Below are 25,563 nucleotides of genomic sequence, written 5' to 3'. Positions count from 1 at the left end.
CCGATTTCCACACCGATCGAGTGTCAATCATCTCACCTGGTACACTGGAGCGGCCAGAGCCTGCCTTCGCCACAGTGTCTAGGCTTTTACCCACACTGTTCTCCCTTAAGTTGATGTTAGTTTCCTTCTTTCTTGGTGGGAACCTTAGCCGGTTACTGCTGGTTCCAGAATCCTCTCCTTCACATTCCACTAGTTTTTTTTGTTTGATAGATCATCTGTTATAGGTCCCCTTAATAGCCACTATCCATCTTCGCTGGAATAGATACCTTGGTGGTCCCATGGTTATTTATGCAAGCAGACATGCCATGCTTGTTTTACATTTGATGTATCCTGTAGTTAGCAGAAGTTTTTAAGCCTAGCAATACAGCTTGCTTATAAGCTTTATTGATTTCCTAAGTAATATAGGTTAGCAAAAACTGTAATCATTAATTAATACCGCATCCAAAATAGTGTTGTCGAATCTGTTAATGTGCCGGATAGAAAAAACCTTGAGCTTGGCACTTGACAAACAACAGACGCTTTTACTGCCCATAGTTCAAATGCAATCCATTTGGCAAAACGTATTATGACGGAACTCTAATGGGTTTGCGTGATGATAGCACAGCCAAGTTTCTACATTCGCTAGATGACGATACTACCAACCCATTCAGACGGAAGTTATTGCTGATGATATGAAACAATTTTCATTGAGCTAGTCGGGGTTTCATGGAATCGCATAAAGTCGTTTCGCTTGAGGGCGTTTAGTTCAATGGATGTTTCCAATATAGAAATTTATTGCAATAAAACGGCAAGCATGTAATAATCTTGATGTGAAATATCACAATCCCGGGACTTCGGGTAAATTGTTTCAAACTTATTGGAAATATGTTTTAATTGACTGATTGAGATATGTTTTGAATAATTTCAATAGTATCATTTCATAAACAATTTGAATATCAACAATGCAATACAGCTGATGCATGATATTCTGGAAGGTCGACATTAACTCGGGCATAAGGTACCCCGGGGCAAGAGGGACATAAAAAAAACGATAGTTCAAACAGATCGTTTAATATAAGACGAATTCCATCCAGGGTGAGTCGAAAAAAAAATTAAAATCGTGCTCAATAGTCTTCGATTTGGATTAAATTTTGCACATGTTTTTGGTATGAATAAATGTTTTCCATTGAAAAATAGATAATTTTGACTCAAGATTAACTTTTGAAAATGGCCCATAAATGTTTGCATGCAACTTATTTGAAAAATTCTAACTCCGAAACTGTTGATTTTAGAAAAAAATGTTCTATGAAGAAGTTTTAGTGAACTGTTTGTACTTTAAGAAAAAAAAAATACACTGAAAAAATATTTTATGTTATTTCATGAAAAATTCAAAAAAAAAAATTATAATTTTAAAATACACAAAAACCCCATTTTTAATATTTTTTAAATTTTCACCATAGAATCTTGATAGTATACAGATATTTGGGACAAAATTCCATAACTGAGAAATTTTTAAAATTTTTCTTTTCTAAGAACAACTTTCGGCCGATTTAAAAAAAAATGTTGTCAAAATTAATACGTTCTGATACAATAAGATTCCTTCTGAACCAAAATGATTATATGGATAATTTCTCTAGAAGTATTTGTTTACGAATTATATTGAGTTTAATAGGCCATTTTCATTAGGTATTCGCGATTCTCCATCAAGGAAAATAAGTGGAAAGTAATAAGGTTTTTATTCAGGAAAACGTATTATTAATGATGGGGAATCGTGAATAATTAATGAAAATGACCTATTTTATTATTTAAATAATATTTTTTGCATTAAACTCGATATAATTTAAAAATGGCTACTTCTAGTGAAAGTATTCATATAATCATTATGGTTCAGAATAATTTCAAGATTCTTGTTGTGTCATCAGAACCTATTTATTTCAAAAAAAAAAACAAAATTCTGAAAATCGACCACAAGTTGTTATTAGAAAAACTTTTTTACTAATAATTTCTCCATCATGAAACTTTGGCCCAAACATCTGTATGCTATTAAGATTCTATGGTAAAAATTTAAATAAATATCAAAAATATGGTTTTTGAGTAATTTTAAATTTAAGTTTTATTTTTGAATTTTCTATGAAAAAAACATAAAACATTTTTTCAGTATATATTTTTTCTTGTAGGTCAAACGGTTTTCTACAACTTCTTCATAGAACATTTCTCTCTAAAAATAACAGTTTCAGAGTTAGAATTTTTCAAATAAGTTGCATGCCAAAATGTATAGGCCATTTTCATAAGTTATTCTCGAGTCAAAATGATCCATTTTACTAAGGAAAACACTTATTGTATCATACCAAAAACATGTGCAAAATTTACTGCAAATAGAAGATGGTCGAGGTCTGTGACTGACCGATTTGACATGGAATTCGTCATAATTTAAAAATGACAATATTTTGCAAATTAAACAACACCGTCACATTTTTGCAGCATATTTTCTGGTGTGTGCATAAATTTGATCGAATTATTTCAAAATTGTGAAAACCTCAGGAGAAAGATGGACCATGAGCTATTAGACGCAGTTACCTCGCTAAACGGGGCAAGTGGGACACATCCAGTTTCATGCGTCAAACCACATCAGTAAGTCGACCATTGCAATAATAGGATTGATAGATCATAGATTTTCAATTTTGAGTACATATTTGATGTACATAAGAGATAAACCATAAAATACGTAACGTTTTAGGAAGAAAACGTAAATGTAAGGTTATGTCACATTGCATTCAATTATATCTGAAAATTCCTCACTAAAAGCGTAAAGAGGTATAAAACATGTTCAAAATATATCATTTAGAAGTAATCAATCGAAATGCAGCACGTAACTTTCAATAAATTTTAAATGTTTTATTTTATTTGTTTTATTATTATGCATGGCGAAAAACCACTTAATGGGATGGAACTGTTTTCCGCAACTACTGAATTTCTACCAAATTCATCATATCAAATAAAGTGCAACAAAAATAGTATAGTAATCGTTCTTATGATGTATTTAAAGTTTTATCTCTGTCTTCGTATAATTTTTAATTTAAATAATTCAAAAATAAAAATAGAATAAAAATATTTTAAAAAATTAGTCATTTTTTCTCCCTATTCAACAATTACGTAATATAAGATTGATTTTTTTTGTTAAATATCATTCGTTTGAATGTTTTAGTGCTACTCTCTAGGAAAATGTTTGAAACGTGTAGAAAAAGTTTTGATACTGGTGCTTGTTTCGATAGCTCCCACTTAACACGGGTGTAAAGATATTTTGGGATAAGTTAGACTATAGAAATTTACATATGAAATGAAAACAAAATACATGTTTATCGTAAGCAGCTTGTAACAGTACCTACAGTTGTAGCTTACCGATGGTAATTCGATTTATAGCACAATTATTTTTTTGCGAGCCAATGAACAACGTGAAACGTGTCACAATTCATCATGCAAGTTGAAAATGGTGCTGAGCTGACAACTGTTACATGGAGCACATGGTAATAAAAATATCAATAATGTTTAGTACAAACACTTATACAAATACTTTCCTTATCATTGTATCTTCAACTTTCTAGAAGAAAACCCCCTTGAAAAACTTTTCCTAAACGAGCTATTGTGGAATGTCTCACTTACCCCGGATTCTCACTTGCCCCGGGATACCTTATTCTTCAATTTTATACAAAAAGCTCATTCCAATTTTTTGTTTTTATTATAAATATTGCCCGATTTATTTGAAAGTGCCACGAATTGATTAGACGTAGTTCTTTCATATTATTTTTATTATAAGCTTGCTATCCAAAGTTTTTATTATATCTTGGCTTTGTCATTAAAGTCGCCAAAGGAAGAGTGCGGCAGTAACTACGCTGTTAAACGCAGCAAATAATAACGCTCTAGACAAAAATATTTGATATTTGCCCGAGTAAAAATTATGATAACCATCAATTCATTCCAATGGGAAACCCACCATTACGGAAAGGGGAGAGAGGCCAACTCAATGCTGATAATGATTTAGCGAACGGAAGGAAAATTATCTAAATTAACTATCTATCGTTTCGTTTTCCCAGCTGATTGACTTTTGATGGGAAAACCATTAATCATCATGAAAGAGTGTCCTCGATAGAGTGTCTTCGACGATGAAAGTGAAGACGAACTTGTTTGCTCTAAGGGATAAGGATCAATTTTGATGTTTGAGGTTCTCATCGTGATGGTGTTTGCTATCACATTGAAGTGGCGTGCTTGTCCTTGTACGACGAGTGCCGGTGTCATTTAGTGTTACGACCGACAATTGTGATAATCTCCGGTGTCGTCCATAAGGATTGTTACAGATCATTGTTTTTTTAGATGATGGGTGGTAATCATTTTATGATGGCAATAATGACTTTTTCGCTTTGAGGACAAGATGGTATTTGCTGGTTCGTTAAGTGACATTTGACAAACTTATTGTCTCGAGTTTTGAAACAGTTTGAACTTGATTATCTGTTTATTTAAACATTAACAATTGACAAATTTGATTAGATTTGAATTGGATAGTTGGACACTTTCATCTCGACAGAAAACACCATGTTATTGTATATAAAAATCTTATTTTCTTCCGAGAACAGAGCTTGATCTTATACTCATTAGTAGAGTTACATATTTCTCAGGAGCACATAAATGTACTGACGAGCCTCCAACCAATCCGTCTCTCAGCTCATCGGAATCCTAGTGTGCTGCGCTAGAAGGAGGCTCACGAAAATCCTAAAAGCGCGCGCTAGGTGATGTGCTCTCGGGGAGACTCGTCTCATGCGCTGTTTGGCACTACGGCTCGCCATCGGTATCCAAGTTGTGAAACAACTGCTTAGTAACGAAGAACCTCTACAGCTATTTTCGCCTCGTTATGCAGGTGTCTAGATGGCTTACATGATATGGTCGAAGCCTCGCGATCCAAGAGTTACAATTTCGATCCACATTGAAAACTTTTGTAATCACTTCAATTATTGTGCTGAATTTTAAACAGCACATGTGACGGAGCGCATGAGACCGCAGTGAGACACTTCTCAAGAAAAATGAGGCGCACCAAAAAAGGTCTCACAATGTACAGCGCTCCCGTGCGCATGCAAGCAATGAGGCTCCTGCACCTAAGGCTGCAGCACGTGCACAGTAACTCTACTCATTAGAACCACGTAGTGAAAGGATTCGGAATAAAACTGTACTGTCCCGTATATCTTTAAACTTCTGAACAACTCTGCCAAAGGCTTAAACTTTATATCAACAGCTGGGAGGGATGGAGCTATCTGAACGATTTTACGCAAGATCATTTTACATAATTTTCGTAAGCCTTGGTTGATTTTTTTGGCCAGATTGGAGTGTGAAGTCTGAAGATTCAATTGATAGAGATGTTATTCCCTAGGGGTCCAAATATCCGTAGCGGTAATCGTGCAGCTATTCAGTTATCGCATCATATAAATTAAACAACAAAAAAAAGATAATATATTTAAGTTCTTTTATCGAAGATTTCAATTTTTTTTTGTGATTCGATTATCCGGAGGATTCGATTATCTGGAGTGAAAAAAAAATCGATACTCCGGATAATTGAGTCCGACCTGTATAGAAAAGTATTGCACTAGAGAGGCGAAGAGTTTTGTATGGAGACAAAGTATGTTGATGAAATAGATTTAATCTTAATTTAAATGACCAATTCAAACCAAATCGGATATTGAATAAAAGTTGAAGCCCAATTTTGTATGCTTGGAGGAATAGATTACTAAAAATTTTGATCAATCGTACTTTAAATTTCATATAATCATCAATAAAACTAGTGTTTTACACAACTTTGGTGACCTGTAGCACAAAATTGTGACGTGCTGAATCATTTCTGTCGCGCTCAGTTCCGCCAACCAGCACGTACTTTGTTTTCGACTCATTCACCATTAGGGGTCATTCAAAAATGACGTCCATCGTTTGTGGAGGGGGGGGGGGGTATACGAAAGTGTGACAGTACGTGTATAAGGTATTGGGAAAAGCGTGACAGAGGGAGGAGGGGGTCTTGAAATCCCGGAAAACGATGGACGTCATATTTGAATCGTCCCTTAGTCCGATTCTTGTTGCTTCGCGTTTCAGGCGGGTAAACAAATCTGCCACCGTTTCAAATTTTCTCCCAATAATATCCATGTCGTTCACGAAGCAAACAAATTGTCCGGAGCTCGTGAAAATCGTGCCTCGACTGTTAAGTCCGGTTCTTCCCATGAAACCTTCAAGCGCAATATTGAACAACAGGCATGAAAGTCCGTCGCCCTGTCGTAGTCCCCGCCGAGACTCGGACGAACTGGAGTGTTCGCTCGAGATCTTCACGCAGTTATGCACACCATCCATCGTTGTTCTAATCAATCTTGTGAGCTTCCCGGAAATGCTGTTCAAGTCCATGATCTTCCATAGCTCTACACGGTCAAAACTGTCGTATGCCGCCTTGAAATCACCTTGAAATAAATGGTGCGTAGGGACCTGGTACTCATGACATTTCTGGAGGATTTGCCGCACGGAAAAGATCTGGTCCGTTGTCGAGCGGCCGTCGATGAAACCTGCTTGATAACTTTCCACGAACTTGTTTGCTATAGGTGATAAACGACGGAAGAGAATCTGGGATAGCACTTTGTAGGCGGCGTTTAGGATAGTGATTGCACGATAATTTTCACACACCAGTTTGTCGCCCTTTTTGTAGATAGGGCATATAACGCGTTGCTTCTACTCCTCCGGTAGCTGTTCCGTTCCCCAGAATCTGAGTATCAGCCAACCTGTCCGGACCCATCTTAATGAGTTCGGCTCCGATACCATCCTTGCCAGCGGCCTTGTAGTTCTTGAGTTGTTGCATGGCATCTTTAACTTCCTCCATCGTGGGAGCTGGTTGGTTTCCACTGACCGCTGTGCTGTCATTATCATCGCCTTCACTGTGCTGAAATTCTGTGCCTGTGTTCTCTGCACCATTCAGGTGTTCATCGAAGGGCTGCTTCCACCTTTCGATCACCTCACATCCGTCCGACAAGATGCTCCCATCCTTAACCCGACACATTTCAGCTCGTGGCACGATGCCTTTGCGGGATGTGTTGAGCTTCTGATAGAACTTCCGCTTTTCTTGAGAACGGTACAGCAACTCCATCTCTCGGCATTCCACCTCTTACAGGCGGCGCTTTTTGTCCCTGAATAGGCGGGTTTGCTGTTTCCGCTTCGGTCTGTATCGTTCCACGTTTTATCGCGTACCATGCTGCAGCATTGCAGCCCACGCTGCATTCTTCTCCTCTAAAACCTCCTGACACTACTCGTCGAACCAATCGTTTCTTGAGCTCCGTTCCACATATCCGACAATGCGTTTGGCAGCGTCGTAATGGCTGCTTTGATTGTCCTCCAGCAGTCCTCAAGAAGGGCCCCTCGAGCTCGCCCTCATCCGGCAACGCTGCTTCAAGATGCTGCGCGTACGCATTTGCGACATCCAGTTGTTTCAGTCCCACTTGATAGTACCGAGGCGGGCGTCGGTACCGTACATTGTTGATGACGGATGGGGTATATATGATTGCAAAACTATTCACTGTTGGAAAATGAAATGAAATACGATGCACACAAAACGAAAAAAACATATAAGTTTTTTCACAAGTATGATAACCACACTTAAAAGTACGATTATACCTAAAAGTAGAGGAGGTATGGGCAAAAAGTGTGTTAAACCAGCATTTATTATCAAGTTTACATAAAATTTCTTGTTTTTTTCTTCCAATTGTTTTATCCTCATTGCCTATTCAGTTTCCTCAAAAGTGTGACTTCGAAATTATTTAAACCTATGCAAATATTTTAATTTCGGTGCAATGTTCTGCGATCAATAGTTTTCAGGAAGTTTGCCAAGTAGTTGACCTCATAATCACGGTATTTCCGAGATTCAACAACTCTATAGTACGATTTGATGGAATATCGACCGTCTAGATTGATTTTGAGATTTATTGGCGTAATTTCGGTCCACGGGTTACATTAATAAACAATCGTTCTGATTAAAGCCGACGTTTCAAGCATTTATTTGCTCATCTTCAGGGCAAACTACAATTTACAAAAATATATACTACTAGTGGACCCAGCAAACTTCGTCTTGCTATCAAGTAGGCTGTTGAAATACGATATGAAACGTCCCGTACAAAATGTTAGTTTCGTGCACTCCTGTTTTTCCTACTTTTGCGTTCAATATCCTGGACTTTTTATACACACGAACACGTCGGAAAACTTGAGGAATATAACAATGGAAGAATTTTCAAAATCCGATAGCCCGTTTTCAAGCCATTTCGTGACATACAAACACCACTCCATTTTTATTTATATAGATTTGTCTAGTCAAGTCCGAAACATTAATTAATACTACTTACATCATTGATTTGTTTTTAAGTCAAGTGGGTATGGACAAACATTGATTGAACAGCTAACAACATTACACTGCAATTACAAATAAATTTCGGACACAATAACTTAATTCACATAATTCTAATTTGAACGGAGCACAATTAGAATTATGTGAATTAAGTTATTATGTCCGAAATTTATTTGTAATTGCAGTGTAATGTTGTTAGCCGTTCAATCAATGTTTGTCCAAACCCACTTGACTTAAAAACAAATCAATGATGTAAGTAGTATTAATTAATGTTTCGGACTTGACTAGACAAATAGTATATATTTTTGTAAATTGTAGTTTGCCCTGAAGACGAGCAAATAAATGCTCGAAACGTCGGCTTTAATCAGAACGATTGTTTATTAATGTAACCCGTGGACCGAAATTACGCCAATAAATCTCAAAAACTCTATAGTACTTCCCTAAGATGTTTTGAGAGTACTAACAATGAATTGAATTTCGAAAAAAATCTTTTGACAATTTCAGGATGTTGTTGCACACGAAAAACAGTTGTTGTTCGAGATGCTGTCAAAAGGTGAAGATGAATCGAAGCCAAAGTTCAAATTTTCAAGAGAACGGATCTGGAGAACCAAACATTCGATTGAGCTGAAAACCTAATCGATTGGTCACTAGCTGGTGGTGACCAATCGATTAGGTTTTCAGCTCAAACGGATGTTTGGTTCTCCAGATCCGTGCTCTTGAAAATTTGAACTTTGGCTTCAATTCATCTTCACCATAATGCTTTGCATTGCTATTCGATGCATGTAATTCATAAATACACTTGTATGATGTTTCAGCGATGCTGTAATTAGAGAGGATAAATACATCTTAATAAGGAAACAGTACTCATGACTCCATGAAACGTTAAAAATGTAGACTTATGATTATATTCACCATCGTTCTTGCATGACCCAATATCACCCCATTTTTATTGTTTTTCTAATATAACCGTAGAGCTTAAAGTACACGCGTAATACTTTGCACAGGAAAAATTGAATTTTGTAAATTTTCTCTAGTAACAACATACAAGTTTCTTGATATATTAAACAAGATCTGCTATTTATAAAAGTGTGTATTTTGAATAATAATGTGTTATAAGATGCTCCCTAGTATATAAATTGTTTTTTTTTTATTATAGCAGCGGTTTTGGCTGAAATATTTCATAAATCATATTTTTCTGTTTTGACACAATCTTATCCCTTGAGCTACTGTCACCCCGATCGACGGTACATGGAGAAAAACATAGTATCATAACTTAAAACTTCTGAAATTAAGTTACTAGAAGAATTCCCGGAGTAACATTTTTGTAAATCCGTGCCTAGAGCATTCTGCAATGATTCCTGTAGGAATCGTTCTTTATCATTAGCTGTTTCGAGAGAAATTACACAAAATGATTCAAGATAGTTAAGGTTAATATAAATTTTAATATAAATTTAGAATCAAAATTATTGGCACTTCTGGAAAAATCTCTAAAACAGTTCCTAGAAGAGTACTAAGCGGTATCTTTGAACATTTTTTTATTAGCCTTAGATTTCATTTCATAAAGAATATTATGATAATAAATTTCCCTCTATTCATGTTATGCGCAACCTTACATTTAATTATATAAAATGAAGGGTCCTAACAGAAGAGATATAAGTGAGTATACCCCATTAGGCATAAAGACGTTAGGCATAAGGACGTTCGGCATAAGTATGTTAGGCATAATGGACGTTAGGCATAAAGACATTAGGCATAATGGACGTTAGGCATAAAATACGTTAGGCATAATGGACGTTTGGCATAAAATAACTTGCGTGTGTGTCATTCAAAAACTCTTCTCATATCAAAATTTTTTCGGGTCCATTTACAAATTCCATTACGTTCATGGGAGTGGGTGGGTGTCTTTAAGATGTAACAGCTCATAAAAATAGTGGAAAATTCACACAAAAAGCGTTACGAGGGGGTGGGTCAATTGGTTAGTTGTAAATTGCAATTTCCGGTGTTATGAAATTTGACAATGATCGCAAGATATGGAAGATATTGAATCGATGATCGCAAGATATGGAAAAAGATTGTTATCATGATCATTGTTATCATTCTAAAGTCCATTTTTGTAAGTATTCATTTTTATTTGCAATGTGCAAGTGTTATTTATTTCTAGAGATGTTTAGTTTGGTGAGTATATGCCATTTTTTACACTTCTCTTACATATTTGCGTTAATTCTAAAGAAGGGAAATCTTCCATATAATTATTAGTAGTTATAAATCAAATAACTAACTTGAAGACAGCAATCTAGAGTCAAGCCAAAAATGCATGTTGTGATAGGTGACATTATCTTCAACAATAATATTCTGGTAGTGTGACGCCAATAAGAGCGTTACATTCCCACTCCGAGTATGCTCGCCAATTTAATGTGGTGAAAACAGTTCTTTTGCTCTTCTGCCAACAATTTTCAATGGTTTTCAAACATTTTTGATGAGCCACATTTGATTTGATTGACTTGATTTCAAGTCAATTCATCCAGTCAAGCTCAAATTTAGCATAACACAACATTCAGCATTGAGCATGGCGTTCATTTTATAATGGAAATATTTACATAACTATTAGAACAGAAAGAATCCACAAAACAGTATATTATTGGAAGAAAGTGCCTTTCTGACAGTCATTGAATTGACCGTAAAAGTATAAAGAACAGCCTATGATTTAAAGAAGGGAAAATGTATGATGGAAGTATTAAGAGCAATAGTGATATTAATTTTTGAATAAGTAAGTCTCGAAAGAACAGTTTGACTATAAAAGAAGAAAAATTTCCTGATTTAAGCATTGGCAGCACTAACTCCAATAATTTTGTCAACAGTATAACTATAAAGAACAGCTTCCAATTTAAAGAAGGGATAATCCGTCAATAATATGTGTACAAAAGATGAGCAGCAGTTACTGCGTCGTTCATACTCTTGGCATTACTCCCCAACTCAAGCTTTTAGCTTAGTGTTCTAGGAACACTTCCACAGTTATTAACCAAATGTTTGCTTTGCCAAAGTAGCAATTTTGCATTCTTATTTGTGCTACGACACATTAATACGTTTGCACTTCATGGCCAAGGATCCTGGATCGACTTGAAACGAAACTGAAATACCTTAAACATGGCTTTACTCTATGGGTCACAGAAGTTACCACAAAGCTAATGAAGGCAATTGACAGCATTTTCATGCTAATCATTTCATCAAGTTTTGCCCTAGAAATTGTCCTCAAAGGATTCACAACTTTGGGACGACTGCAAGGCAATCGTATTTCAAAGAACACAATTTTGATCTTTGAAGCTCTCCACAATTACCAAAAAAAGTCAGCTCACTTTTCACACAAATAATTTATTTTTTTGTATTTTGAGAATTATGCCTATCGTCCATTATGCCTAATGTCCATTATGCCAAACATCCATTATGCCAAACGTCCATTATGCCTATCGTATTTATGCCTATCGTACTTATGCCTAACGTCCTTATGCCTAACGTATTTATGCCTAACGTCGTGCACCCAGATATAAGTGGCGTTTTGGTCGAATTTGAGTTAATAATAAAAAATTTCTACCAGTTCCAAGATTTCTAACATAGTTTCGCGGTGATCTTTCTCATCTAACAGAAAAAAAATCGTAGAAAATTGCCTTCCATACAATTTACATGAAATGAAAAATTGCTGAAAAAACTTCAAAGTCAATTTTCTTAACTCTGTTTTTATCACTTACAGCCCTTTGCTTCTAATACCCTATAATAGCTTTAGGCTGATATGCATATTGATTGCCGTGATCTACCTAACAGCTCTTGAATTTTAAGTTTCTACAAAAGAGGGAAGAGAATTATGACTATACCTAGGTTAAATACATAATGTGTGCATATGATGGATTTCTTCAAGTCGAATCTAGTACACGACACTGAAGACGGCTTTACAGTTGAGGTCGAAATACACGTATCTGTCCAATGATACAAACTCTAGCGGAATTAAATAATATAGTACTTTTTTCGTTTATTTGTTAATTTTCTGCCATGTCACCACTCCCCTTTAGAAGTCGAAAAAAAAGAAGGGAAGCAAACCTATTGAGAACCTGGTGAACCTGCTTCCTCAAAGACAACCTACGAAGGTAAAAAGCATAATCTAAGATTATTGTCACATTCTATTAATTATATAATAAAAAAATACGAAACTAGGGTTGTCATGTCTGTTACGGCTTAAGCCAGCCGACGGTGTTAAGAAAAAAAAATATCAGAATTCGTTCTGCATTTCATCCTCAATCTTCCAGGGTTCAAATTAACCCTCTAATACCCAACCCCGCCTTTAGACGGGGTACACTTTGGAATTTTGTGTATTTTTTTTTGTAGCTCGGAAATTAAAATGATTTTATTTTTGGCTTAAACCTTGACCCATAACATGCATATAACAAAAGTTTTTTATGATTTTTGAAACTTTTTTGTATTATTGAAAATTGTTTGAAAAATTGTATTCTTATATAACCTTCAAATGCCTGGGATTCATTTAACGTGTATTATAAAAAATCGTACCTTTTATATTTTTCTACGATCAACCTATCACAGAAGAAGAGCCTGATGGTATTGAAATGATTTCAAATCTGTTTTTCCGTTAGTTACACGGAAAATAAAAAATGTTCCAGAAAAAAAATTGAAAAAATCATATTTTCAAAAGTATAGTAAAAACACTAATTTTTATTATTGTCAAAAATCAGTAACCAGAAGAGGCTTCAAGAAAAAATTGAAAAGGATAGGAATGTTCAAAAATAAAAATAATAAAAATCAAAAACCAAAATTCATAAATTTGCGAAGAAAAATAAATCATTGCCCAAACCGTGTTTAGAATGATTTTAAATAACGAAAAATTATATTTAGATCCAAAACAAAAATTTGGGTATTAGAGGGTTAAATCTTTCACGACTCTTTCCAAACTTTCTACGATTCTCACCTCAATTGCTGGGATCTCATCTGAAGTCCTGTGATTGTGAAAGAGATTTTTCCAGGATTCTTATTATAAGATTCAGAAGATTCTCATCGGAATCCAACCAAGATTCGCATCAAAAACCTTCTATGATTCTTATAAGAACCCTTGCAAGGGTTACATTTAAAGCCTTCTAGGATTCTTAACAAAACCATTCAGGATTCTCATCAGCTTGATATCGAAGTCATTCCGGAACTAAACTCAAAATAGGTCCTATACTTTCAGAATGCTCCCACACACAAACCACGTACATGTTTTGCATGTTTTATGATTATAAAAATCGGTTTTGGAACCAAAAACGAGGTTCTGAAATTGGACTCAAATTGGACACATGTATTTAAGGTGAAACATCTCAAAATCTAAAGATGGCCGGTACAATGGCCGATTTGTGCCCTACACACTAATTTGGAGAAATGGTTGGCAAAGTTTTCTGATCTTCTTATTTTAAGCTTTCTGCTAATGCACAGACCCAAAATAAAAGTGCGTTGTTGTTGTATGCTTTCTTCGCGAGATTTGTGCCTTTGAAGTTTTAGTGCAATCTTAGAAGCTGATTTCAAACTGTTTCACCTTAACATGATCGAAAATGCTTCCAATGGCCATGTTTTATCGAGTAACTATGAATTTATTTGGCACAGTATGGACGTATGGACATTTTGGTTGGTTCTCCGGGACAGCATACTAAGACTTCCGGTCTCCAGTCTCTGAACATGTCAAGAGGCTATGTGATTATTATGGCTCAAAAATGTTCCACATAAGCTCGCAAGACTTGATACATACTATATTCATATACACATAAATAGTATTAAAATATACTGCAATTTGATCAACAATCATTGGTGGAATAGGAGATGTACACTACATTTCCGTCCTTGTATCTAGATTGGCCACCGGTATCAAAATCCTTGTGGATGCATTTGGAGGTGCAACTAATTCCCTACACAAAACTGTTAACATTTTTATGATTGATCAATTGAATCAAAATATTTAAGCAAAAGAGTGCAGAAAAGTCGTCCACGCCTCTTAAGGGTTAATCTCCATTTGTCTATCGTTGCCACCCGTCACAAAAAAACTGATACATCATGAATTAATAATAACTTCCAGCAAAAGCAGATGAAATGATTGATTGGTTCGAAAACACTTTTCAACTTTAATCCTTCTTGTTAGCTTCGTTTCTTGACCAACCCTTTCTGAAACAGCCGAAACGGCTACCGGTCACGTTTATAGGTGTTCAGCATCATTTTCCATCTCGCTTGTTTCCCGATTTGATTTTTCTCCCTGCCACACAAATGTTCATCAAACCAGTGCGAGAACTAAAAGGCGAAGATTTTTATCAATCTCATAACCGGAACAAAGACCGTATGCGTATTCGATCATTTTGAATTATGTATCCTTCGAATAGAAATAACTGTTTTGATTCGTTATTTATGAACTGAGTTTGACCATCTGCTAGAAATGTGCGGAAGGAAAAGACTGGACTTAAAAGCGAGTAAACCAGATGTGAGTGTGTGATTTTGGTCATAGCATTATTATTTTTTTCCGTTGAGGGCCGATCGATGGCTGGAAAATGTTTCCGTCTCACGTCGTCTGCAATCCGCCCCTAAATCGGAACGAAACGTGTCCGGCATCTGAAGTTGGTTTGCAAGAGCGACGACCTATTAAGGTTGAAGTGCAAGAGCACCCTTTTTCGCATCAGGCTTGGGAACTGTGACCACTATTTACCACAGTTCATCGATTCTGCCAGTCAACCAAAACACAAAGCAGCAGCAGCATCAATACCATCAGGTGTTTCGCTGCCAACGGTTCACACACTGCTTGACTGTTTTTGTCTCTCCTCTATGACCATTTTCGGGCAGCCATCTCGAGGTGAATGATTGGAAAAAATGTTAAATAATTCAATCGCTAATATTTCGCTTGTGTTTTAAACTAATTGAAATCTATTAGCGCTAATAGCAAGAGCACAATCATTCCGTTGCGATACATATAAACAAATTCAATTTAATGCTGCCTTTATCGAGCAAAAATGCAAAACCCCGAAAACCGCAAAAATCGCGTCACCACTGTGCTTGAGTCATTTCGCATTCGGGTTTGAAAAACGTTGGGAAGAAGAAGATTACAGTTTTGAAGAGCCGTGACATTTTTTTGTTTTGAACTGTCATGGTTTGCTTTGGATTTTGATGGTCGTGTAGAAAAATGTGAATGTCGAGGTGGTAAATGTTTGCTACAGTACATTTCCCATCCCTGTTTCGCATCCTATCCTTTCGAAGAGTGCAAAGGTTCGTCAGTATCTCAGGTTCGGCGCTGAAAGCCAATTATCTGCGAAAACCCACCACACACGTTATTCACCGTAGCACGCTTTTCACCTATAGCCACCCATTCGTCTGACTGGCCGAAAGCTTTCATCGACAGTGTTTCCCACTCAGATTTCGAGGCATCAAAGTCCGTCGTGATATCTCGGGAAAAGGTGCCTGTGTCAGACTGTAGGAATCGGAGGGAAATTTTAGGACAATTGATCTAAAAACGAAGTGCATTATGTCCATTCCTGAAGTTTATCCTCTGAATATCAAACCCTTTGTATATGAGTAAGGACTGTAACGAACTAAACTTGAAAAAATGAGAGTCTTGTATATTTTTTCTTAGCTCTAGTTTCACCCTTCAAATGTTATTGAAGTTTGATTATTTGTTTCAAAATTATTGTACCACGAGTGAAAGTTATTTGCATTAACTATTCTATTTTTGACTATACAACGTAAAAGTTTCTGCCATGAGATTCTTAATATGATTTTATGACCGGCAAAGTTTAATTTGCAACAACAATAAATGAATATATCACAAAATTTCAGTAGCTTTACGATGATTTCTATTTCCGTAAACCATGTCAATCTGTCAAAAATGTGGAATAATAGTGACAAGTTTCTTTAACAGGGTTGGTGTAGGATTTCTCACGCGTCATACAAATTATTTTTGATTTGCATATAAAAAATCTTACTATGGGGGAGGAGAGGGGGTTTAAAAACCGTCACGCCGTCTTACGTAATTAATGGACAGTCCCTAATAGGTTATAAGTTATGTCAGCTTTTCATCTATGTAGAATACTGTTTTGGTTGATCCAGAGCAAAAGTTAATCATGGTTGTACATCTTGCCAGAAAAACTGATCCGCGAACCGATTACAGTTAAGTTTTTATATTTTTGGTCATTGTATTGTTTATCATTCTTAACAGCTTCTTCGATATGCGTATTACAACTTCAGAATCTTAAAGTATAACCGTTCACTTCACATTATATAAACCGTTCCAAGATTGCAGAATAACCCTGTGTGTAAGGCCGCATTTCAACAGCGGAACATGCATTGTTATCTTTAATATTCATCGTATCATTGCATCAAACGAGTGCCCCACATCCACAACACGATTGAGAACCGCAATGTGTCACAGAATCGATCACCCTGTTACTGGATACTGTTTGGACCAGTCTAGCCAGACCATACACCGTTTTGTGCAGTACCAATCACATGTGTGACTTTTTCAGCTTCAAACTTCACGCTCTCGCGTATTAAATTTCCTCACATGCAAAAGTGCTCTAACTAATTTTAACTTTTTTCATCGCACTCTCCCTTCATCGCCGAATTCATCCGACTACCATGGCAACCGTTCGCTCCCTCCATCGGAAGCTCGAGTATGGCGAACTCGTATGGAAGCAGGCGTTACACACGGCCGGCTGCAAGCTAACCGTATTCAACACGTATCAGGTTAGTGAAGAAGGGCCTTTTTGCATACGATTCGGGCGCATTGAGCGAAAAGACTGAAGGTTTAGGTAATCAATTGAGCTAACTTTTTTTTTTTAATTTTACAGTGTGTACCATTAGCATGTTAATAATGTTTTCGACAATTTTCAGTTTGAAATGAGGAAACTAAAGCTATGTGAAGAAAACATGTAAAATTCGAATTAAAAGTCTGCAACTGCACATCAGTCGAATATGTGATACACACTGAGAAATTCACAGTACAAGTACGGCTATGTTCCGTTTATATCAACATGATCGGAAATTTTCAGTCGACAAAAACGGAACAGTGAAAAAAACGGAATAATTTTCTTAAACATAATATTTTACAAATTTGAAAAAAAATGCACTTTGTCAGGATAATACACATTTTCATCATATAAATGTACAGTATTGATGTTTAGGAGCTATGAGGAGCATTAAGATTGTTCATTCTCATAGGTTCGTAATGATTCGAGTTGATTGCAGACTCCTATAAACCAATATAATTTTGTAATAAATCATTAATAGTTTTAGTTTTTTTGTAATATAAATATTTAAACGATAATCACATAAATGTTCTTTGCAGCATAAAGTGCGTAATATTTGTAAAAATAACTACAAGAAAGAGGGTCAAGCTGATCCATTTTTTTAAAGAAAGATTAAACAAGAAACTGCTTTTTTCTACTGTTTATCCTCATCCTTCTGCTGCTTCTTCTTCTTCTTTTTTTTCTTTATGGCATTACATTCCAAATAAGAAAGAGCCTTCTGAACAGTTCTTTGTATTCTAGCCACATAAGTAAGTATTCAACTGATTACAAATTCCAGTTGTTGCTAGGACGTGGCCAGAGCAACTCTCAATTGTTGAAGGATGGATCAATCTTATCCAACAGACAATGTTAAGTTTAAAATTCCAATTGATTAGTGGATAGGAAGGAGTTAAACCTTATTGAATCGTATATGACTTGACACCTACCGTGTATCGTAGGTGCTCAACATTAACTAATGTCAAGGGGGTGATTACTCTTCGGCACAGCTGTGCCTTCAAAGCGCCAAGGTATGCCAAGCGCGCCAAAGGTGCTATAATACTATATTATTATTATATAAGTTTATATTATTACGTAAAATTTACGGGAAAGCCAAGTCATGTAGGTATATGTAAGACTTTAATGTAAAGGCATAGGAACCATCCCACATGAATTCCCAAGACAACACGGGAGCTGCGATTCGGAGCGTCAACTCTAATGTACGGGGGCGTGTTGGGCGTAATATAGAGCTTGAAGGGCGATAAAAAATAAGATGAGTATATGTACACGATACAATTTTGGGATCAGTGGAATCAGTGAAACTAGAGAAATTAACTGTCTTGTAAAGTTTAGAACAAACATTAAAACTTTTTGTCCAAACGATACTTTGTTTATTAGCTCGAGTAAGGAGTGACTTTTATATATTTTTTATTTCCCCGAATTCCCACAATTTTTCATCATTTCCTCGCGTTTGGGATTCGCCTTGAACTGATTACAAGGCCACTGTATTTTTTTTATATATTTTAATACTTTTTATTCACTATTCCATCCCTCAGTTCGATTCAGATGAACTCTGGTGGTTTGGTGCCACTCTATAACTGAAATCAAAAAGTTTATTACAGGCTTGGGAACTGTGATCACAATTGACCACAGTTCATCGATACTGCCAGTCAACCAAAACACAAAGCAGCAGCAGCATCAATACCATCAGGCGTTGCGCTGCCAACGGTTCACACGCTGCTTGAATATTTTTGTCTCTCCTCTATGATCGTTTTCGGGCAGCCATTCCGAGGTGAATGATTGAAAAATGTTAAATAATTCAATCGCTAATATTTTCGCTTGTGTTTTCAACTAATTGAAATTCATTAGCTCTTACAGCAAGAGCACAATCATTCCGTTGCGATACATATAAACAAGTTCAATTTCATGCAGCCTTTATCGAACAAAAATGCAAATCCTCGAAACCCGCAAAAATCGTGTCACCACTGTGCTTGAGTCATTTCGCATTCGGGTTTGAAAAACGTTGGCAAGAATAAGATTACAGTTTTGAAGAGCCGTGACATTTTTTGTTTTGAACGGTCATGGTTTGCTTTGGAATTTGATGGTCGTGTAGAAACATGTAAATGTAGAGCCGGTAAATGTTTGCTACAGTACTTTTCCCTTCCCTGTATTAAACCTTGTCAGTAGGTTCCTTTTGAAGCCGAAACCAACATGAACATTTCGTGAAATCCGTTTCTGACATATTCACTGATAAAAAAGGTATGGTAACGGCGACTAAACCGAGGGTCAAATTGAAACTACTTTACTATACTTGATTTTTGCAGACCATGCTACATCATTGGATCGACAAATCGGTGGTTATGATTACTATGTTTTGACAGAATATCGACATAGTAATACATACTATTAACATCTTTAATATGAGAACACGGGTAGTGCATAATGATTGTTTTTTTTTTTATGAGAATGAAAAGAAAAAAAGGAGCCCATTTTGCTTGTATAATTGAAGCTAGATGTTTTGCCTTGTATTATTAGTAGTAGATAACATCGAACATTTCAAAATATTAAAATAAGTATTCAAAGAATGATTAATCAATGAAGGACCTAGCCGAGTGGAGTGGCTCGATTTTTTCTGCAAATAGTTTTCAAGTATCGGAAGAAGTCCATTCGGAATCGACTTGCGATGACGGCAGCGCCCATGTTTTTTTCTATATAAAGACATTTGTCCCCAGACAACCAGAAGTCGCATAACAGTTTACGAACAAAGTCGTTTATTTACACAAATTACATCACACCCGGACTACATGGTGGATGATATCGTTTGATCGATGAGTTTCCTCGCATAAAATGCTATTATCTGAATACGCTTCGTTTCGCCACGTATACTTGTACAAAGTAGGTCAGATCAATCCATAGCAGCTGTCAAATCATTTTTGTTATGATAAATTAAGTCGCATAAGAGTACAGACTAGTTCGCAAGAAAATTTACACACTTGCATTGCATGTCATTTTTCATCATATAAAATATGCACGTATATCGTATACGTATGCACGTCCCCACTTTTGTACGTATAAGGCCTTTTCGCAACATCTTATACGTGCAAATTTGCGCATATAAGCATCGCATAACGCAAAAGGTGATTTAGTTATACGTACATTCTGGTTGTCTGGGTCGTCACATGACCAGCTGCTGGAGAATTTCACCAGAACTTGCACGCATGCCAAGTTTTTGCCTAAAATGAAAGTTCTTGTATGGTTTGAGATTAGCCGAAGAATAAAGTTTTAGAACTTACCAGTCGGTATGCAAAAAAATTAATAAGCACTGGAGCAATTATAATTGGACATCATGAAAAACGCCAATAGACTAATTAGACTAATAAAAACGCTTAAACTAGGCGGGAAACTTTCGGCAAAACCTCAATAATTGCCTGGGTACTTGTTACAAACTTAATGATACTGCCAGATAAATTCATGATGGTGGAATTAGATCTTCTGGAAAATGTGATAAGCACTCAAATGTACACAAGGTTGACTCTTGTTGGATTAGAGTTGGCTACCATGAAAACATAGTGCCTGTTATTGAAACATAGTAATCCTAACACGACATGTAGGTAGTTATACTATTTTTCGGCATAGTAGAATTGAACATGTTATAGTAGTTGATTTTACCACAGTATTATTTTCAGTGTAGCCACGGTGTATTATAATGAGAAGGTGATATATTCCGAAAACTGACAGCTACTTGGCGTCGTCATTCCTATCCATCTCGAACAAATTTTCGAAAAAAATTATTTAGTAGTCCGGATGATATTTGGTACGATAGTAGTGACGTCACATGTTTACAACCAAATTCAATGTCTACACCAGTAAAGAGCCTGTCTTGTTATTTTTTTGCCGTTGCACATAGCAAACAACTCAGAAAACTCAATGATTGCTGAGATGGAAATTTCAGTTCACTGTAATTTTTATTGCAATCCACTGTAAAAAAAAAATGTGCCAATCAGTGCGCCGAAATGTGCCATTCGCGTCAACGAAGGTAATTACCACAGTTGACCCTATGCGTGAAGCTCCGATTATTTTACATGGAATAGCATAGCATAGCATATGAAGTCAATTTTCAAATGCTTCTAAAAATTCAAAACACTTTTTAATTAAATTCTGTTAAGTGTACGAGGTTATACTACACTGCGGAACACGGTTTTGTCTCAAGAACCAAAATACCGCTATTTACTAAATTAAGGGTTGCTGAGTCCATTGCCGTTTTCAGAAATATCATGGCACGTCTAGTTTTTGAGATATTGACGATTGAAAATGCTAAATTTGACTGTTTCAGCCAACTTGCATGCAAGTTTTCCAACTTGTACGGCAATTTGTTTGCTCAATTTGTCACAGAATTCAAACTTTATGTATAGAACAATAATTATCAACGAAGTTCATAATATTTTCGATGGTAAAATGTTATTTTTTGGTGGTTCAGAAAACTATTGTATTATGCCATATAAGAGAAACGAAGAATTTTATATGAAGACTGCAAACATGTTGAAAAAAATCAATTTAACCTAAATTTTATCGTAAATTTCAACTGATTTGTATCTAAATTGAAAATTCAAGTCCTATTTAACATGTTTGGTAGATTATATCACAAAAAAGTTTGATAAATCATACTTTAAATTTCATGTAAACATCAATAAAACCAGTGTTTTATACAACTTTGGCGACCTGTAGCTAAAAATTGTGACGTGCTGGAACATTTCTGAGAACGGCATCAGATTCAACGACCCAAAATCTACTAGAGACACATAATTTGATCCTTGAGACACGCGAAAGTGTCATTTTTGTTACGCTGTGCTATTGATTAACTATAGAATCAGCAGTATATTGAGAAAAAAAAAATAAAACTCAAAATTATATGCTTCTAATGTAACCCATCAAAAGTATATCAACATGTACTGAAAAGATTTTAAATAACTATTGCAGTTAATTTTATATGAGCATTTGAAATTTCACTTCCTATACCTTGCCGGGTAAAATTTTCGAAGCTTCACGCATCGAGCAAACTTTTCCCAGATGGCAGCACCGTACCTTCGTACACTCGAATAGCTGCGCAAGGCACACTGCGTAGGGACGTTCCGATACTTCCGATATATCGGAATATCAATATTTTGATTTCGATATTCGATATTTTGGTATCGATATTTCCTATTCAATATATCGGTGATATCGATATATCCTTCCGTTATATCGTACATTAATACAGTCGACTCTCCACATCTCGATGTTCTACATTTCGATATCTCTCCCTATGTCGATGATTTTTTCGGTCCCTTCATTCTGCATACATTTTCACTCTCCATATCTCGATATCTCCCTACATATTTCTATGTGATTTTCGTTCCCGATTTTCTCTCCCTATGTCGATATGCTCATTATCAAAGGTTACTAGACTAGATTTTACGGATTTCAAAACAATTTGCAAAGACGAAATGACGTCTATTTGTTTTCAATTTTCTTAGTAACGGAGTGATTTTCAATCTAGTATTCATTAAAAAATTGTTCTATGTCTCGATCTCTCCCTATCTCGATGGTCCCTTCGATATCGAGATGTGGAGAGGAGACTGTATAAAGAAACAATTGTAGGGTTTTCTCCATATGAAATTAATATTTTGTATTTAAGGCCGCACGGGACGTCATCATAATCACCCTGTCCATTTCAAGAAGCAAATCTCAAGAATCACTCCATATATCGATGCGAAAATGTATCAATACGATTCTATATATGTAGTGCACAACCCACTACATTTTCAGCTTCATCGGTTCACTAAAACTCGAGATTTGCTTCCACAAAGTTTTGATGATTATTGCTAGAGTGAGACAAAAGATAGGCAAAATAACACGGTCTCCCGTGTTGCCTTAAAAAAGCAGTTACCGTTCAAATTGTACTATAATGTACCTCAACAGAAAATTCTTGAGTCCATACCGGTTAAAATACCAATAATATTGAATATTCGAAGCTTGTTTTTTGAATCTTGGGAAACTAAACAACAGGTCACTAAGCGATACAGAAATTTTGCTCCATTCAAATATATCATATGATATTCCGATATATCGATATTTTGAATCAATATATCGATGATACCGATACTTTGATTCAATAATTGTATCGAATCAAATATCGATACTTCGCAATATCGGAACGTCCCTAGCACTGCGTAGAGTGACCATCCTCTTGCATAATGTCGAAAGTTCAACTCTGAGGCTATTGAAAAGCATTTAAATTGTTCCAAAATAAGTATTAAGTTTATATTCTAAACATTTTGAAAAAAAAAAAAACAACTTTTGTGTACTTGTTTTTAATTATGAATCGTGGTTTACGGCTAACCAGCCGAGTGGAAGTTTAACAACTACCGAAAAGTTAAACATTACATATAGTTTGCAATTGGATTAGATGGACAAATTGATGTGAAGATTTGCGAAAAAGTCACACGTCTTCTCAGTGAGAATCGAACTCACGACTCCCCGATCTCTAGTTGGTGCTATTCCTATACCTAAAAAAAAATGCGCTCTCGGGCTAGGCATTGGATATATATAGGAAGCGTTGTGTTTGGATGGGCATCTAATTCTTCCGAAAGAGGTGCACTTTGCGAAAAAAGGACCACGTGATTTTTGACCTGAAATCGAATTCAGGTTAACTTCTGCGTTCATGAGTCCTCTCATGGCGTAGTGGTAACGCGCCCCAACTAGAGATCGGGGAGTCGTGAGTTCGATTCTCACTGAGAAGACGTGTAACTTTTTCGCAAATCTTCACATCAATTTGTACATCTAATCCAATTGCAAATTATATGTAATGTTTAGCTTTTCGGTAGTTGTTAAACTTTTGTGTGTTGATCAAAACGGAATAATTTGTTGACGAAATCAGAACGTGATAAGAACGGAACATACTTGTATCACACTTCATATTATACAGTCAACTCTCCTTTACTCGATATTCAGTATCTCGATGTCGAGTTAGAGAATGGACCATTGCACGAGTGCACTAATTTGACTTTTGAGCGGTGCCGAATTCACTTGTTGCCATGGTCATGTAAATAGCACGGCACCGCTTAAACCACGGTTTCTCAACCTCGGTAACGCCGAAAAAACAGCTCGCTGTGAGGTGTTCGTTTCAGCGTGCTTTTCGTATGGTCGGGGGTCCGCGGACCCCTTGTTGAGAAACGTGGGCTTAAACGTCAGATAGTGAACACGTGCATCGGTCCATAGTAAACGATGGTTCTCATCTGAGAGAGAGAAGACAGCTCACCGACTGCTGGCATGTTTTCTAGCCTTCTTTGACTTCTTTTTTCAATTCTTGGGTAGTGCACAACGGTCAGATGAACTTATTTTGGTTAAAATCATATTAACTTCATGTTGTTCACTGTGAAAAAGGATTTGAATACAAAAAAATTAATAGCAGTTAGCAAACACACAACTTTATTAAGGTATTCTACTTTTCAAAATGTGAAATCATCGAAAAACACCTAGAAATTTAAATTTCGTCTACTTGAATTTTGACGCTTTTTCACGTTCTGCCCTCCGAATGTGTTGGTTTTCCAATGACAGTTGGTGACAGGTTCCCTTGACTTTTGGGAGCTCGCAATCTAAGCCAGCTGTCTCCTCTCTCTGTCAGGTTCTCATGGCTAACTCGATGGTCACTTTGATCGCATATGCACTGGTTTTACGCTAGATAACGTAGGCCGATGATATCTTGCTGCTGAAGATCACGGGTGAAAGCGTGTTTAGTAGGGTTAGTGTCGATATACTTGGACCTTCTCTGCAAACAATCGGATTTGCATCCACAATAGTTCCTGGCATCCCTCTGTCAGAACTTATCTATGAATGATAGTTCAGAGCACGGCATAAACAAGACAAGGCAGTCGTTTCACTTGTATAAACAACAAATTTTACGTCTTTTCTGGATTTTCCGTAGTGTAATGGTTCATATAAAAATTTTGAATTTTCTATACAGAAGCTGTTACGTGTAGGAGGGAGTGAGTATGAAATTTGAATATTTTACGTAATATTTGAATCATTTCTTAGAGTCCCCGGCTACAAAGCAATACCATGCTGAAGGTGTTTGAGTTCGATTCCTGGTCGGTCCAGGATCTTTTCGCAATGAAAATTTCCTTGACTTCCTTAGGCACAGAGTATCATTGTACCTGCTACACAATATACGAATACGAAAATGGCAAATTTTAAAATAAAGCTCTCAGTTAATAACTGTGGATGTGCTCATTGAAAGCTGAGAGGCAGGCTCTTTTCCAGTGAAGACGTAATGCCAATAATATGAAGAAGAAAATGCTGCACAAATAAGAACTTATAATTAAAACGAAAAGTATATATTAGTTGGGATGAAAT

General features: G+C 36.2%; 1 protein-coding gene across 2 annotated transcripts in view; it reads left to right on the top strand.

Moving 5' to 3' along the window:
• LOC5577130 (soluble guanylate cyclase 89Db) overlaps nt 1-25,563 on the top strand; it is an 84,814-nt gene that overhangs the window by 56,839 nt on the left and 2,412 nt on the right. For both annotated transcript variants that reach the window (XM_021856919.1, XM_021856923.1), the window contains one exon: nt 17,057-17,134. In XM_021856919.1, coding sequence (XP_021712611.1) covers nt 17,057-17,134 — 78 coding nt within the window. The remainder of the gene's footprint in view (nt 1-17,056; nt 17,135-25,563) is intronic.

This window comes from Aedes aegypti, chromosome 1 (genome assembly GCF_002204515.2).
Source record: "Aedes aegypti strain LVP_AGWG chromosome 1, AaegL5.0 Primary Assembly, whole genome shotgun sequence".
Taxonomy (NCBI): Eukaryota; Metazoa; Arthropoda; class Insecta; order Diptera; family Culicidae; genus Aedes; species Aedes aegypti.
The sequence above is the reverse complement of the archived record's forward strand: the minus strand, read 5'-3'. Positions and strand labels throughout refer to the sequence as shown.